Source organism: Pan paniscus, chromosome 12 (genome assembly GCF_029289425.2).
Source record: "Pan paniscus chromosome 12, NHGRI_mPanPan1-v2.0_pri, whole genome shotgun sequence".
NCBI lineage: Eukaryota > Metazoa > Chordata > Mammalia > Primates > Hominidae > Pan > Pan paniscus.
In genome coordinates, this window is record NC_073261.2 from 101,044,723 (window position 1) to 101,063,245 (window position 18,523).

The following is an 18,523-nucleotide window of genomic DNA, read 5'->3' on the forward strand; positions in this document are numbered from 1 at the left end:
GAGTTCAAGACCGGCCTGTCCAAAATGGTGAAACCCCATCTCTACTAAAAATACAAAAAATTAGCTGGGTGTGGTGGTGGATGCCTGTAATCCCAGCTACTTGGGAGACCGAGGCAGGAGAATTGCCTGAACCTGGGAGGCAGAGGTTGCAGTGAGCTGAGATCACACCACTGCACTCCAGCCTGGGCACAACAGAGCAAGACTCTGTCTCAAAAAAAAAAAAGTTGTCGTGTAAGAATCTACTCTGAAATGTGCTACTTTCAGTGCTAATCCCTAGCCTGCATCCACTTACCTAGGGTTTCCTTACTAAAGTCACTGATTATTCTGGGTGTTCGGGTTTTCACTGGAATATTTTTTCGTACGTCTTCCTCCTGCTTTGGTGGTTCCTACAGATTTCTCCCATCATGACAGAACTACTGATATTTCTTCACACTTTAGGACTTTCCAGAGTCAGAGAATTGTCTTACAATTTACTGTTAGAATCAGCTGGCCTTGTGCATTTATTGTGGAGGACACAGAAACGCTTTTCTGAGCTTCTCACTCAGCATTTCTCATAGAGCTTCCATGTGGGATCTTTCTTGGGGCGATCTGGTCTCTGAAGTTGTGGAGGCCAGGCTATGTGAAAGGTGACAGTGGTCTTTTCTTCTCCTAGCCTTAAATTCTAGCGGATGATAGAGGCAAACAACAGCTAGCTAGATTTATTTTTATTTTTAAGAGACAGGATCTTGCTCTGCTGCCCAGGCTGGAGTTCAGAGATGCAGTCACGGCTCACTGCAGCCTCAGACTCTTGGGTTCAGGCACTTCTCAGCCTCCCAGGTAGCTAGGACCATAGGCATGTTGCTACCACACCAGGCTGAATTTTTCATTTTTTTACAGAGACAGGGTCTCGCCATGTTGCCCAGGCTGGTCTCAAACTCCTGTCCTCAAGTGACCTCCCACCTTGGCCTTCCAAAGTGCCAAGATAGATTGAATTTCAGATTGAAAATGACTGAATTGAAAGTGACTGAAGTGACCCACATTCCAGTGTGTGGCTAATTTTTGGCTCCTTCCATCCTTGGTTTCCTTCCTCGGCCTCTGTGACAAATTCCTCTAGCCGTACTCATTTCTTATATGCTGGTGCTCGTCAGGACCCTGCCTTGGGCCTACACTCCCATTTTAGTGATCCTACATCTAACCTTCTACCCAAATCAATCTTCTGAGTTCCAGAACCATTTATCTCAGTGCCCACCTGGCATTTCCACTTAGATGTTTCACAGACATCTTAAAGCCAACATATCTAAACCTAGACTTTCTCGTCTCTTTTCACCCCTCATCACCCTTTTGCACCTGTTTTCACCCCTCTTCCTCCTCCACAGCTTCAGCTCAGTAAGTGGCAGCACCAGCCACCTCTTGCTGAAGCCAGAAACCTGGGAATCTCTTTTACTCCATCCTCTCTCTTCCTCTCTCACTCCAGCCAGCCAGTCACTAAGTCGCTATTTTTTCAGCTTTATTGAGTTACAATTTATATACAATGAAATTCATCAGCCAGGCGCAGTGGCTTACACACTTGTAATCCCAGCACTTCAGGAGGCCGAGGTAGGTGGATCACCTGAGGTCAGGAGTTCGAGACCAGCCTGGCCGACATGATGAAACCCCATCTCTAGTAAAAATACAAAAAATTAGCTGGGTGTGGTGGCGGGCGCCTGTAATCCCAGCTACTCTGGAGACTGAGGCAGGAGAATCGCTTGAACCCAGGAGGTGGAGGTTGCAGTGAGCCGAGATCACGCCATTGCACTCCAACCTAGGCAACAAGAGCGAAACTCTGTCTCCAAAAAAAAAAAAAAAAAATTAAGTGTACAATTTGATGAATTTTGACAAATGTACTCAATTTTTATGCAAATGTATACAAATAGAGCTTCTTTCTGTGCTCTAGTCCAGGCCACCCAGAATCCCCTCTCATCTCTATTATTGCACGGCCTCCTCACTGAGTTTCTTGCCTTCTCTTTTGCCTCACTCTGGTCTGCTTTTTACACTGCAGGTAGTCATTTCTCCAAAGCACTGTCTAATCATGACAGTCCCCTGCTTAAAACTCAGGAGCATCTCATTGTGCCTTAGAGAAACACCAGTTCTTTAACATGGCTTGGGACCGGGCGCAGTGGCTCACACCTGTAATGCCAGCACTTTGGGAGGCCAGACAGATCACTTGAGGTCAGGAGTTTGAGACCAGCCTGGCCAACATGATGAAAGCCCATCTGTACTAAAAATAGGAAAAATTAGCTGGGCGTGGTGGTAAGTGCCTGTAGTCCCAGCTCCTCAGGATGCTGAGGCACAAGAATCACTTGAACCCAGGAGGCGGAGGTTGCAGTGAGCTGAGATCACACCACTGCACTCCAGCCTGTGTGACAAGAGTGAGACTCCATCTCAAATAAGTAAGTGAACGAATGAATGAATGAATGAATAGTCTTGGGCAACCCTTCATGGTGCCCAGCCTGTCTCCCCAGCCTCATTTTCCAATGCTCTCCCCTACTCTTCAAGCTGGGACTCTTCAGTACCTGGAGTATGCTGTAAATTCTCTCACCTGCACTTTTGCACATACCCTTCCCTCTGCCCGGCACCCTCTTCATCCAACATCTTCACCTAGCCAACCCTGTTTATCACCCAAGTTTCAACTTTGATGTCACTTTCTGAGGGAGGACTTTTCTGATCTCCTGGACTAGGTCAAATATTCTATATATGATCTCCGCAAACATCCTTTTATAACATTCCCTACCCTTATAAATACTTGATTAATGTCAGTATTTCAGTATTCCTCTCAAGACTGGGCACTTCACAAGGATGGAGCTACATTTGTTTATCACCGTAGTTCCAGTACTGATGTAGTATCTGGCACATAGATACTCGGTAAATATATTGAAAACTCAGTACAACTAAATATTTACTATTTGGCCACTCTGTGTCATGCAATTCAGTTTTGTCCCCCAATCAAAATTCCAACTGTGACTACATTGAACTTGATGCATTTATAGCTTATATTTGTAGGATAAGTCATTATCCTATTTTCTGACCTTATAGGTAAACCCTTTAGAGTTTATATCTGTTTTCTAAAATAACCACATATTAGGGACCCTGTCATTGACCAAGAACACACAAAAAGTGCTTTCATGAGCCCTGAAGACAGAAGGCAAGGCAAGAGCATTGTTCCGAAACAGATTTCTAGTGTTCATGTCTAGCAGCTTCTTTATTTTACACTTGACCCTGATTTAACTTGTTACTCCTGACTTATTTCTTAAACTTGGCTTTATAAACTCGTGTTGACCCCTTGTCAGACTCCAAAGGGGCCAGTTTCTTGCTGTGGTTCTCTTTGGACTCCTGTCCTTGCGCTTTGGCCCTCGGTCGTTTTGTAGACTTACATACTACCTTCAAACTCAGACCCAGTGGAGGAGCAGCTGAAATCCATGTGGCCACTGTTCCAACATGGACAATTCAGAAAAGCATATTGCAGCCTGGAATGGTCTTAGGAGCACCCTGGAGTTGATCCTGGGCTGGAAGGTTTGCCAGGAAGCAAAGTATGTTTGTTCCAGAGTTGCTTTTCCTGGGAGCTTCATCCTGTTACGACAACTTGGAAGGGTGCAGCTATCTTCCTTAGTTTCTCACCTTCATAGCAATGAATCCCTAGGCCACCTAAAACTTACCTAAGGCATAGTAGGGTTCGAGAGCCACTTTGGAATCAAAGCAGACTTATGGTTGTAAGCCACTTTAGTTCCTAACATCCACCTAAATTCAAGAATATAAGACAGACTCCTGAACTCCTCTCAGATATTGGCATGTGCACAGGTATGTAACTGACCTCAGAACACTTCCCAGCCACCACATGGTATACACAAGGGCAGGGGCTGGCAAACTACAGCTTGTGCCAACTCCTGCCCTTGTGTATACCATGTGTATACTTGTTTTGTAAATAAAGTTTTATTGGAACATACTTGTTTATATATTGGCTATAGCTGCTTCCCCTACCGTGGCAGACTGAGTAGCTGCAACAGAAACCTTATGGCCTACAAAGCCTAAAATATTTACTATCGGACCCTTTGAGAACAATAAGCATTTCATCTTGTCTTGGATTTAGAATAAGGATGTTAAAAAGAAGAGATGCAGCTCTATATACAGTTTTTTTTTATTACTTAGACTCAGAATTTCAGAGCTGATAAAAGGTACTTTATAAGTCAGCATGTTGTGGTCCATTACTGGACTCAACATAGGTAATGAAATATGATTACAAGGCTGGGCGCTAGTGGCTCACACCTCTAATCCCAGCACTTTGGGAGGTCAGGGTGGGAGGATCACTTGAGGCTAGGAGTTCAAGACCAGTATGGGCAACACAGCAAGACCACATCTTTACAAAGAATTTTTTTCTTTACCTATCTGGGCCTGATGTTACCTGCCTGTAGTCCCAGCTACTCTAGAGACTGAGGTGCAAGGATTGCTTGAGCCCAGGAGTTTGAGGCTGCAGTGAGTTGTGATCATACCACTGCACTCCAGCCTAGGTGACAGAGTGAGACTCTGTCTCAAAAAAAAAAAAAAAAAAAAGAAAACAAAGATTACATCAAATTTAGTAGGCCTTTACATCTTCTTCATTCGTAGTATAGTAGCAGTAGTCAAAGGTACAAATGTTGGCCCCTTTGAAATTTAGAATAACAAATATGGAGATGAATCTCTATTCTCTCACTTCAACTTGCCCAAGGGCTTGATTATTGGGAAGATGAATGTGGCTTAGTGTTTGAGTTCCCATGAAATTAAAAGAGTATAATACACTTATTCAGAGAGGAGCTGGTAATTAGTAACTGGTAGAAGGACTATCTCCATCAAGGAAGATAATATTAGTAAATAATTGTCCTACCAACACTCAACCAGTACATTAGAGATCACTTTGACGGAACTCTTTCACGCTTTTAACCTTCTTCAGAGATGACTTCCTTAAAGGTCTAACACTTTGAAACATGGTCGCCAGAATTACTCTCATTGTTTGAGGAGAAACGACAGCGTTCGGAAAAAATTATCTTAAAATCCATTATAACAACTCTTTGTAATATTCCCCAAATTCTGTATTTTCACCTACGTTACATATATAAAAATTTAGGTGCCATAAGAAAATCTCACTGAACTCTGCCTGTCAATTCAAGAACAGAAATTCAATCTAAACGTCTACCCCAAATTGTGTATTTCCCAAATGTGGATCAACTCCCTGGTCACAAACACACTGTAACTGCTCTTGCAATGACAGCCACCTCAGCGCAGCACTCGCCTGGCTGAGTGACTCGGCCGCAGAAGCTCCCCTGCGTTCTCTAACACGGCACTTGGTGTTTACTCCTGCCCTTTGCTGCTGTCAACTCCGTTTCACTTTAAGCGTGGTGTGGCAGAGAGAGTATGAGCTCTGAAGTCACCTAGGCCTGGGTTCAGGGTCAAGCTTTGTCACTTACCTGTTGACAGAATTATTGAGTTAACTCTTTACACTTAAGTACTTCTTTCTTTTTGTTTGTTTGTTTGTTTGAGACATAGTCTTGCTCTGTTGCCCAGGCTGGAGTACAGTGGCACAATCTCGCCTCACTGCAAACTCTGCCTCCCAGGTTCAAGCGATTCTCTGCCTCAGCTTCCCAAGTAGCTGGGATTACAGGCACGCACCACTACGCCCAGCTAATTTTTGTATTTTTTAGTAGAGACAGGGTTTCACTATATGTTGGCCAGGCTGATCTCGAACTCCTGACCTCAGGTGGTCTACTCCTTAGCCTCCCAAAGTGCTGGGATTACAAGCGTGAGCCACCACACCCGGCCTTAAGTACTTCTTTAGAAGTAACTGATTATTTCATCTTTAGGCTAATTCATTAGTTCAGCAAATATTTGCTGAGCACCTGATATGTGCGAGGCACTGTTTCAGGAGGTGCCTGGTGATTTAGCTGTGTAAAAATAGGTCTCTGCTTTTATGTAGCTGCTGTTCTAGCAAAGAAGACAGAAAAATATTGTTTTATAATATAATAAAGAATAGTGGTAAATGCTGTGCAGAAAAATAGAGAGTGAATGTGGCAGAGAGTTTCAGGTTTTAGATTGGATGATCAGGTAAGGACCCTCCGGAGAAATGACTTTGATCAGGAATCTGAATGATGTGAGGAGGAAAGAGAGCCATGCCGGCATCTCAGGGAAGATTCTTCCAGGCAGAGGGAATGGGGAGGATAAAGGTCCCATGGTGGGAAGGTACTGGGTGTTTTCTGGAATAGTGGAAAGGTCAGCACGGCTGAAGCGCGGTGAGCAGAGGGCCGAGCGTAGAAAACCAGCTGGAGAGGCAGCAAGGGGCCAGATCACACAGGGGAGATGGGATTTGATTTTTAAAAAGCATTTTTAATAAGATTTATTATAGAATAGTTTTAGGCTTAAAGAAAAGTTGCAAAAGTAGTACAGTAAGTTCCCATATACATACCCCTTCCTCTGTTTCTTTTCTTTCTTTTTTTTTTGAAACGGAGTCTCGCTCTGTCGCCCAGGCTGGAATGCAGTGGCTCGATCTCGGCTCACTGCAAGCTCTGCCTCCCAGGTTCTCACCCCATTCTCCTGCCTCAGCCTCCTGAGTAGCTGGGACTACAGGCGCCCGCCACCACGCCTGGCTAATTTTTTGTATTTTTAGTAGAGACGGGGTTTCACTGTGTTAGCCAGGATGGTCTCAAACTCCTGACCTCAGGTGATCCACCTGCCTGGGTCTCCCAAAGTGCTGGGATTACAGGTATGAGCCACCGCACCCGGCCCTGTTTCTTCTAATATTGCTAACTTATGTTGCCTGGGTGCATGTGTCACAACTAAGAAATAATACCCATACACTACTGTGAATTAAGTTCCAGACTTTATTCCTGTTTCACTAGTTTATCCACTCATGCCCTTTCTCTGTTCTGGGATGCCACATCTCATTTAGTCATCCTGTCTCCCTGGCTCCTTCTGTTCTGTGAGTTTCTTAGTCTTTCCTTATTTTTCATGACCTTGGCAGTTTTGAGGAGTACTGGTCAGATATTTTGCAGAATGTCCTTCATGGTTTTCTCATGATTAGACTGTGATTATGGGTTTAGGGGAAGAAGAACACAGAGGCAAGTGCCCTTCTCACTGCATCATAGAGAACCTGCTGTCAGCATGACTTCTCGCTGCTGATGGGAACCTTGGTCTCCTGTCCAAAGCATCATTGACAAGGTTTCTCACTCTTTTCCTACTCTATTCTTTGGAAATCCCTAAGCATGGTTCATACTCAAGGGCAGGGGTGAGGAATTAAGCTCTACTCGCCTGGAGAGGGAAGTATCTACACCCTCTGTATATCTCCCATTTGTTGATTTAATCATTTATTTATATCAGTGTGGACTCATGGATGTTTATTTTATGCTTTGGGTTATAACCCAATACTGTTTAATACATTATTTATTTTGTTGCTCAAATTGTTCCAACTCTGGCTAGTGGGAGCTCTTTCTGGTTGGGTCCTGTGTCCCTTTGACATGCTGCCTTTTGTTTTTTAAGCACTTACTTAGGTTGTGGCATTACAACATGCTCCAGGCTCATCTTGTATTCCCTGCCCCAGCCCTAGAATTGCATTTTTCTAGGGAGCCCTGGCTCCTTTATTAGAGAATGGTATTAGAAATCAGTGTGTATAGGCTGGGCACGATAGCTCATGCCTGTAATCCCAACACTTTGGGAGGCCAAGGCGGGCAGATCACCTGAGGTCAGGAGTTTGAGACCAGCCTGGCCAACATGGCGAAACCCCAACTCTACTAAAAATATTTAAAAATTAGCTGGGCTTGGTGGTGCGCACCTGTAGTCCCAGCTACTTGGGAGGCTGAGGCACGAGAATCGTTTTAACCGAGGAGGCAGAGGTTGCAGTGAGCCGAGATCGCGCCACTGCACTCCAGTGCAGCCTGGGCAACAGAGCCTAGGCTCTGTTGAGGAGGAAAAAATAAAAGAAATCAGTATGCGTATATGCACATGCCTGTAATTATTTCTCTATCCATCTGTATCTGCATTAAGGTATTTGTGAGTTATGCTGAAGTATCTGACTCTAATCCAGTACCACGGGGTTTCCTCTAGCTGTCCCCACCTTGGTTGTCTGTAACTTCCCTCTCCAGGGGTGAGACACCTGGCTCCCATCATCTACCATCCATTGACTTATTCGTTCCGTGCCTGCAGCACGTGTAGCAGTTTCAGAATTATTAGTTAGGACCCTTGATTTGTTTTTTAAACAGATTTATTGAGATATAACTCATACACTGTACAATTCATCCATTCAAGATGTACAATTCGGTGGTTTTTAGTGTATGCACTGAGTTGTGCAGCCACTACTGAAATCAGTTTTAGAACATTTTCATCACCCCAAACTGACAAGGCCACTCATTGCAGCGTGGAGAATCAACTGTAGAGTGTATGAGCAGAAGAGTGCACAGTCAAGAGGCTATTGGGGCAGCCTAAGCAAGAACTCCTAAGTTGCTCAGGAGAAGTCATGGCGGCAGTAGAGGTGATGAGAAAATAAGAGCCATCAGGACTTGCAGTGGATTGGATGTGTGTTCAAGGAAAAGAGAGAAATTAAAAAGACCCCTCTGGTTTTGGCCTGATGGCTGGGTATAGTGATGCCATTTATTTAAGCTGGTCAGTCTGGGGAAGAGCAGGTGAGGAGGTGGGGTGGAAAGAATCAAGAGTTCTATTTTGAGCATATTAGGTTTGAAATGCCCATTGGGCACCCAAGGGGAGGTGTTGAATAGACCATCAATTACATGATTCTGGAGCTCGAGGGAGAGGTCAGGGCTGGAAATGTAAAATCATGAGTGTTACCATAATCCCTTTCTTGTAAGAGTGTTCTGAGTATAAACAAGAGAAGATATATAAGAGTATCTGATAGGTCACAAGTACCTTGTTGCTAATGACTATGACAACATATGTGCCAGATGCTTTTTGACATTATTTTATCCAATCTTCCCAACAGTCTACAAAATAAATATCTTATGAGGTAGATTTTATATTATTATTATTTTACAGATGAGGGGACTAAGCATAGAGAAGTTATTGTCCAACTGGATTAAAAACCAAAGCCCATGCTCTCAATTGCTGTATTCCACTGCCTCCTGCTTGGTACATAATTGTTACCATTGGCTCCAGGCTGCTCCTCTACACCCAGCCTCAGGACAAGGTCAGGGGCTTGTCCTGCCTCTGACCTTGTCCCGCTATTGCTCACTCTTCATCCCCACTTGCCCCATTTCAGTCCCATCCCCTTGCTCCCTGTCCCTACAGATGTGCCTCCTGATGGCTTGCCTGCTACCACTAGAAATTCTGCTGACATCACGAGATATTATCACCATCTCTTAGAGAGCAGTTCTCACACTGGAATGCAGCTAGCGCACCTGCAAACTTGTTCTAAATGCAGATTCCCAGGCTGCGTTCCCCGATTGATTCAGCAGAAGCCTGGGAGTTCTAAAGGAGGTAGTCAGGGGAAACATATCTTTAGAAATGCTGCTTTAGACTCTACCAGTCCCATTCAAGACCCTCTGTCCTCAGCTCTGGTCATCATTAGCATTGGCTTAGAGCTAGGGGATGCCTTGGGAATGTGCCGATCACGGAGCCTTACGGAGTGTTCATCTTATTGTCACTCCTCATTTTAGCTCTGTGGTCGTTGTACTGACCTTTGCTTTTGCTGATCTCCCTGATTGGATAAAATTGTATTGTGTCCTCTCAGAGGAGGACAGTGTCCCCGCTCATCAAAACACTTACTACATTTGCAAGTTTACGTTTATTGGTGTGGTCATTTCTTTTCCTACTAGAGTGTTGTTAGCAGCAGCCATGTCTGGGTTTTGTTTACTGTGGTGTCTTCATCACTGGATACCTAGTAGGTGCTCCGTACATTGTTTCAGGTGCTCAATTTCCATCAGTAATGCTGTTAGAACTATTGGGTATTTAGGCATCACCTCGTTTTATGGATTGAATTGACATTTGACAGTTTAGGAATTCTTGTTTTTATAGGAAAAAATCTGAATTGTAAACTGTTGACTCTGCTTTGGAAAAACAAATTTCTAAAACAAACCTTGTTTGTTAGTTGGGGGTTATATATATGTTGCATATTTATGTATATATGTATATTTATATTTTATCAAAAAGGAAAGAGTTTAAATTTTCTTAATCTGGTAAACTAGGTACAACTTTGAATGGGGGAAGAACATTACACCCCACACCCCAAACAAAATTATCAGAAAATTCATGGTCATTTAACTTCCTTATCTAACTACTAAGAATGCTTTTCATTGTGTTCCAGATCTCTAATTATATGACAAACAATACTGGTTCTGAATAGAAGTCTTCCTATAATAGGCCAGGCCTGGTGGCTCACGCCTGTAATCCCAACACTTTGGGAGACCAAGGCAGGCGGATCACCTAAGGTCTGGAGTACAAGACCAGCCTGGCCAACATGGCAAAACCCCATCTCTACTAAAACTACAAAAATTAGCTGGGCGTGGTGGCACACACCTGTAGTCCCAGCTACCAGCTACTCAGGAGGCTGAGGCAGGAGAATTGCTTGAACCCGGGAGGCAGAGGTTGTAGTGAGCCTCTGCAGTGATCACACCACTGCAATGCAGCCTGGGTGACAGAGTGAGACTCCGTCTCAAAAAAAAAAAAAACCTTTCTTGGCCTCAGTTCCCTTTCTAGGTACCCTCTATATCTCTCCTTCCCATTTCAGAAAAACTTCTTTAAAGGGTTCTGTAGAAAGAAACTTCAATTTCTGTTCTGCCATTTCCTTTCAAACACACCCAGTCAGACTTTCACCTCCTGTTATATTGCCAAAACTATTTATGTCAAGCACACTGGTGACTTCTAAACCACAGAATCCAGTGGTCAGTTTTCAGTAGTTAACCTTACTTGATCTGTCAGTAGCGTTTGACATAGATCTCTCCTTTCTACTTGAAACGCTTGTTGCACGTGGCCTCCGGATATCACGCTCTCCTAGTTTTTCTCATTTCTTCTTGGCCTCCTTTGCAAGTTTTTCCACACTCCTTTGAAATCCGAATGGTAGTGTGTGACAGGGACCATTTCTCTTTTCTGTCTTCACTCACTGGTAGTAGGCAGCTGTAGCCAGACTCATACTTTTTATAACACTGATAATATTGGTGACTTCTAAATGTATTTTTCTGGCCACAGCTTTTCCCTGAGCCCTTACCTCATATATCCACCTCCTGATGAGTACCTTCGCTTGGATATTTAATACGTATCTCATAATTAGCATGTTCCAAACTGAGTTCTCTATCGTCCCCCACCAGACCTACTTCTCCCTTAGCCTTCCCCATCAGTTCATGACAATCCCATTTTCCCAGTTGCTCATTCAGAACCCTTGATTCCTCTCATTCCCTTACATCTATCTCCACTTCCTGACTATGAGATCAGCTGTATACAAAAACACCATGGAAATTTGTTCAAGATTCTGTTATTTCTTACGACCTCTGTTAAATGCTGTTTTCCTAGCCCACTCTTGTCTCTCACCTGGAAGATTGCAGTCGTTTTCTAATTGACTGCATCTTCCCCTGTTCTCTAGCAGTTTACTTTCTAGAGAGGAAATATCTTTTAATTTTTTTTAGAAACGAGGGTCTTGCTATGTTGCCCAAGCTGTTCTCTTAACTCCTGGGCTCAAGTGATCCTCCCACCTCGTCCTCCCAACGTGCTGGGATTACAGGCATAAGCCACCACACCCGGCCTAATGATCTTATTAAAATATAAATAATATCAGGGCCGGGTGCGGTGATTCACACCTGTAATCCCAGCACTTTGGGAGGCCTAGGTGGGTGAATCACTTGAAGTCAGGAGTTCAAGACCATCCTGGCCACCATGGCAAAACCCTGTCTCTACTAAAAATACAAAAATTAGCTGGGCATGGTGGTACACGCCTGTAATCCCAGTTACTCAGGAGGCTGAGGCAGGAGAATCACTTGAACCCAGGAGGCAGAGGTTGCAGTGAGCCAAGGTCATGCCACTGCGCTCCAGCCTGGGCAATAGAGCGAGACTCCATCTCAAGAAATAAAATAAAATAAAACCATATGTCACCTCTCAGTAGCTTCTCATATCAGAGTAAAAGCTAAAATACTTATAATGGCCTACAAGAGAGTTGAAAGGGATAACGTTCGAAATGAAAAATTCAATGGATGGACTTACACTGAACTTAAAGACACGGCAATACAAATTACCCAGAGTGGAGCACCGAGAGGAAAATGACTGAAAACGAACTGAGCCTCTGGGATCTGTGGGATAATGTCAGGCAGTCTAATAGACGAGAGGGAGAAAAAATATTTAAGAAACACTTTTTCCCAACTTTTCAAAGAAATTTTTACATATTCATTAAAAACTATAAACCTACAAATACTTATAAACACAACAAACTGTATGCCAGGATAAACAAAGAGAAAACTATACCAAGGCACATCAGAATCAAATTGCTGAAAATCAGTGATGAATAAAACATTTAAAAAGCAGCTAGAGAAAAAAAAAAAGACATATTACATACCTGAACCCAAGAGTTCAAGAACAGCCTGGGCAACAAAGTGAGACCCTGTCTCTACAAAAGATTTAAAAATTAGAGCTGGGCGTGGTGGCTCATGCCTGTAATCCCAGCACTTTGGGAGGCCGAGGCAGGCGGATCACGAGGTCGGGAGATCGAGACCATCCTGGCTAACACGGTGAAACCCCGTCTCTACTAAAAATACAAAAAAGTTGACCAGCCTTGGTGGTGGGCACCTGTAGTCCCAGCTAATCAGGAGGCTGAGGCAGGAGAATGGCGTGAACCCGGGAGGTAGAGCTTGCAGTGAACAGAGATTGCACCACTGCACTCCAGCCTGGGCGACAGAGCAAGACTCCATCTCAAAAATAAATAAATAAATAAATATTAGCCGGGTGTGGGGGTACACACCTGTAGCCCCAGCTACTCTGGAGACTGAGGCAGGAGGATTGCTTCAGCCCAGGAGGTTGAGGCTGCATTGATCCATGATTGCACCATGGCACTCCAGCCTGGGTGACAGAGCAAGACCCTGCCTAAAAAAAAGACATGTTACGTACAAGGAAACAAAGATAAGAACAACTGTTGATTTCTCTCTCTCTTTTTTTTTTTTAACTGTTGATTTCTCATTAACCCTTTTCCCATTTAGAAAAAAAGTACGGCTCGCTGCCAGTGTTCCTTTAATTTTACATAAACACGCTCTTTAAGGCTGAAGCAAAGCTGACTGATTTTCAATGTGAAAATAAAATACACAAACTGTTTTTGGAGTTATTTCTAAACAGAACTAACATCAGAATCATCTGAGTCATCAGAATCATCTATTTCGGAAAAAATTGATTCATTAAATGAATCTTCAGCCAGCCGTTTGAGAACAATGTTAATAATTAACATCAGCCGGGCATGGTGGCTCACACCTGTAATCCCAGCACTTTGGGAGGCAGAGGTGGGTGGATCACAAGGTCAAGAGATCGAGACCATCCTGGCCAACATGGTGAAACCTCATCTCTACTAAAAATACAAAACATTAGCTGAGCATGGTGGCGTGCACCTGTAGTTCCAGCTACTTGGGAGGCTGAGGCAGGAGGATGGCTTGAACCCAGGAAGCAGAGGTTGCAGTGAGCTGAGATCACGCCACTGCACTCTAGCCTGGTGACAGAGTAATACTCTGTCTCAAAAAATAATAATTAACATCATGCACAGGAATGCTATGCTTTCTAAGCTTTGGCATTTTCAGCAATCAAGAATTACTGTATTTTATAAATGGAAATACCACTACTAAGAATAGAATGCTATAAATAGAATGATGTCTTTTCTTTCCAAAGTCCGTGTACTAGAGTGATGAGAGAATAATAATAAAAGCGAGATATTTCATGGGAAAGTTATCTCAGGGTAAATGCTGTATCTGCAAGCGCTGCCAGTGAGTATTCTCGGGACAAATGGGAAAAGGGTTAAAAGCAATGCAAGCCAGAAGAAAATGGAACGGTACCTTGAAAGCACTGAGAGGACTTATTTTTCTTCATTCTAAAATATACAGATTTTCTAGCTTTTTCCACTGAGAAGGCCTAGAATCGGTGAGCCTAGAACAGTGGGCACCCTAGCATCCTGACTGCAGTCTCTAAATACTCTTTGCCAGTAAACGGAACGAGGGATCCTTAGAAGGATGGTTCATTCCAAGTCTGGGACAGGATATATAACAAACAAAACTAGAGGGCCAGGCACAGTGGCTCACACCTGTATTCTCAGCACACTGGGAGGCCAAGGTGGGTGGATCACCTGAGGTCAGGAGTTCGAGACCATCCTGGCCAACATGGTGAAACCCCGTCTCTACTAAAAATACAAAAATTAGCTGGGCGTGGTGGCACACGCCTATAATCCCAGCTACACAGGAGGCTGAGGCAGGAGAATCACTTGAACTTGGGAGGCGGAGGTTTCAGTGAGCTGAGATTGCACCACTGCACTCCAGCCTGGGTGACAGAGTGATACTCCGTCTCAAAAAAAGAAAAAAAAGAAAAAAAACTAGAGCATTTTATTGTGCTAGAAAGCAGGAAAGCTAATAAGGTCTAATGGTTATATCAAAAGAACACAAGAGCCTATGACAGGAGCTCCCACTGGCCAAAGGTAGGAGAGTTTGAGCTTCAGAAAGGTGACTGGGGCCGGGTGCAGTGGCTCACACCTGTAATCCCAGTACTTTGAGAAGCTGAGGCAGGGAGATCACTTGAGGTCAGGAGTTCAAGACCAGCCTGGCCAACAGAGGCGAAAACCCGTCTCTACTAAAAATACAAAAATTAGCTGGTGGTGCACGCCTGTAATCCCAGCTACTTGGGAGGCTGAGACAGGAGAATCGCTTGAACCCAGGAGACAGAGGTTGCAGTGACCCGAGATCATGCCATTGCACTCTAGCCTGGGAGACAAAGCGAGACTCTGTCTCAAAAAAACAAAAACAAAAACAAAACCCAGAAATGTATCAGTCACATACAAACATAAAAGAAACCTACCAGCCATTTGCAAAGTGGGGACTTTGTTTGGATCTTGACTTTAATTGTAAATGGACATTTTTTAAGATTTGAGGAAATTGGCAGATGGACTGGGATACTAAAATATTTTTGTCTGTGTTTTTAGGTGTGATAATGGTGTTAGGTTGTGTGAAATGTTTTTACTATCTGATAGATGTACAGGCTCAAGTATTCCCAGGTGAAATAATTGCCTGGGGTTTGCTTTTAGCCACTCGTCCCTGCACAAAATGTTGGAGGAATGAAAATTCGATTAGATAACATTGACAAAATGTTGACATTCATTCAAGTTTTGCTATGGGTACCTGAGGGGTAGTCATTAGATTACTCTATTTTATGCAAGTTTTAATATTTCTGTAGTAAAAAGTTAGAAGACCATGTGCTTAAGGACCTTTCATGTATCTATAAGAGAGAGCCTCACTCAGAGTATATAGTGTTGCCTTATAATTAGGCGCAGTTCTAATGAGTTTGGGATGGGTACCAGTTTTATGGGAGAAATAGACAGATGCTAAAGGCAGTATCCTTATAGAAATAAAAATGTTTAACTGGCAACATGAAGTAACACTGAAAATTCTTAGATGTACACAAAAGCTTATAAAAGCATAGCGCTAGGGGGTCATGTAGTGATATTTAGTAGATTGGCTGTGCCTCAGTTGTCTTGCCAGAAGGCATCTTCTAAAAAGTGCATCATCACAGAGCGCAGCACCCGAACAAAAGTGGTACATGCGGCTCCTCTGCCGACTCAACAGGTTCTTCCCAAGGGCTGTCATGTCAGTGGGCCAGCGCCACTCCTGAAAGACTGCTTTTGTTTAAAGGATTTGAGAGATGGATTCCTGAGGATCTAACACCATATTCCATTATGCATTGTGGGGTTTTTATTGTTTTCCTTATCATGATTTATTATTTTTTAAATTTTTCTTTGAAGTTTGCTCATTTTAATCCATGCTCATTTCTCCCTCTGTATGTGTTTGTGTCACGCTTGCTGTCTTTGCCTCCATTGTTCCTAGGTTACAGTATAGCCAGGATATACCCAGTCACTTGGCCGATGAGCATGCGCTGATAGCCTCCTATGTGGCCCGTCTGCAGCACTGTGCACGGTCAGTGGTGGTGCAGCAGCAGTGGGTAGCCATGGGTGATCAGAGGGAGGGAGAGCTTTGCTACCTGGGGTTGTCAGCTGGAAAAAAAACTGCATGTCAGGTTTTTCTTGAGCAGCTACCAGCTATGTTTGGCAGAGTTAAAATAGTTGCTAAGCATTAGCTTCTACAAGAGAGGGAGGCTTGCCAAGCCTGGGCGCTGACCTAAACATGGAGTCAGACATTCTCCTTTAAAGTGGGGTTCACTTCCTTCAGCTTACACTCAAAAAATATATAAGCCTATGAGGGATCGCAGTACTCACAGAGGTATCTGATGCAACCTCTTCCTGTTCATTCTTACCTAATGAAATCTTTCTATTGACATTCCAAGTTTAGAGTTGATCAACCCACAGATATCCCACTTTGTCTTATCTGGGGACTTTGATACTGTCACCCTATTACATCTTTACCACCCTTTATCTGTTAGCAGGAATCTGTCAGTGTTGATTATTTAAACCGGTGATTCCCAACAATGGTATTGGGTCACTGTCACCTGAGGGTCTTTTTCCAAATTATATAGACCCTCTCATATTATAATAGTTACATGTATTATAATAGCTCCACATTCCCCTTACCCTGAAAACTACTGCGGTAGTGACTCACTGTTAATAAGAGAATGTGTCTGATTCTTCAGTGGTTTGGGATGGAAAAACGTTTGATAACTGCTAACTATAGCAAAGTTAATCCTTTTTTTAAAAGATTTAATACCGAAAAAAATGGTATTACTTTCAGGTAGGTCCAAAGTCTCCTGCCCACTCCATGCCCACACCCACCACCATTCTTCAAGTAGGATGACAGGTAAAGTTTAAGCAATCTAAAGCCATCCTTCCCCTACATAACAGCAAAGAAGAATCACAGTGCCAAACAACTTGGAAAGCCATGCTTTGAGATTCTTGTTCTTAGAGAGAAAACCATAATTTATAAGCTGTACACATAACAGAGGCTGAAGCTTTAAATTTTGATCTTAGTTTTGCTTATAGCATGCCATGGCTCCTTGGGAGGGTCATCTGACCTTGCTGCTACTTCCCCTAATAACAGAAGAATAAATTAATAGTCAGTTGGGAAATATACATATGAAAAAGACTTTTAAATATTATACTTTATACTGTTTTCCATAGTTTTCCTGATATGACTAAATAGCATCACTATTCTGGGGTATTTATGTATCTCTAAAGCTTGGAGAAGTAGAGTTTTCTTTCTTTCTTTTTTTTTTTTTTGAGACAGAGTCTCACTGTGTCGTCCAGGCTGGAGTGCAGTGGTGCCATCTCAGCTCACTGCAAGCTCTGCCCCCCGGCTTCATGCCATTCTCCTGCCTCAACCTCTCGAGTAGCTGGGACCACAGGCGCTCGTCACCACACCCAGCTAATTTTTTTGTATTTTTTTAGTAGAGACGGGGTCTCACTGTGTTAGCCAGGATGGTCCCGATCTCCTGACCTCGTGATCCGCCGGCCTCAGCCTCCCAAAGTGCTGGGATTACAGGCATGAGCCACCACGCCCGGCTGAGAAGTAGGGTTTTCTAACCTTCTAAATATGTTTAATAGGCTTACCCTCTAGGAGGGAAGGAAGGGCCTGATAATTGTGTGCACTGCATCACAGAGTGTCTCCTCATCCAACAGATGATTTCTTTGCACACTGTCCCAGCCTCTTGGTCTCTAGGAACAGAGTTGTTTCACCCTAGGCAAGACAAATTCTTTATTATCAGTAAGGCAATTGTCCAGAGTGAGCAAAAGTTTCCATGGTAAAAATAGCAGCAGAATGTTTGACAAGAGACTGTTACCTAGTAATTTAGCCCAATAAGATTTATGGTAGGTTTAGCTAAGGCCCTCAAGTCTCACCTTGGCTCCCTAAACAAAAATTGGTGGCTGGTAGCCCTGGGAGAACATGATGAGTGAGTGAGTACTACATGACTTCTTGATTAGTAATCTAAGAAGCTGAGCTTCATACTTCTTCCGAGAAGTCAGAACTTTTCTGGCTAATTCTGAAAATGAAAGTCAATTCAAACAGAAGAATAAGGATCCTTTCTAATCATTGACCTTAAAACCTCTCATCAACACAAGCTTCTAGTTTCTGGCTAGAAAACATAGCCAATTAAAGCAGTCTGTCATCCACACTCATGTATAAATGACAAATAGGATCAACCTTCCTAAGGAGATAGAATGTGATTGAGAAAAAGGAGCTCTTTTGCACAGAAGAACCTATTGTATCCCTTGCCAGATAACAGAGGTCAGCCACTTTAGGCCCCACTTCTTCGGCTACCAATCCCTCCATAATATGATCCACTTGTATCGTTAAGCATTCATTTTTATTGTTTTTTTTTTAATTTAAAAGATAGTTCTCTTATTTCAGACAAATACCTTTAAAGCACAAAT

At 43.3% G+C, this 18,523-nt stretch overlaps 1 protein-coding gene across 22 annotated transcripts in view; it reads left to right on the forward strand.

Moving 5' to 3' along the window:
* The window catches only part of DTNB (dystrobrevin beta), a 296,683-nt gene that overhangs the window by 201,534 nt on the left and 76,626 nt on the right, over window positions 1-18,523 (forward strand). For 14 of the 22 annotated variants that reach the window (XM_055108155.2, XM_034952753.3, XM_034952759.3 and 11 more), the window contains one exon: window positions 16,029-16,118. The exons of the other annotated variants lie outside the window; for them this stretch is intronic. In XM_055108155.2, the coding sequence (XP_054964130.1) occupies window positions 16,029-16,118 (90 nt within the window). The remainder of the gene's footprint in view (window positions 1-16,028; window positions 16,119-18,523) is intronic. 22 annotated transcript variants of the gene reach the window in all.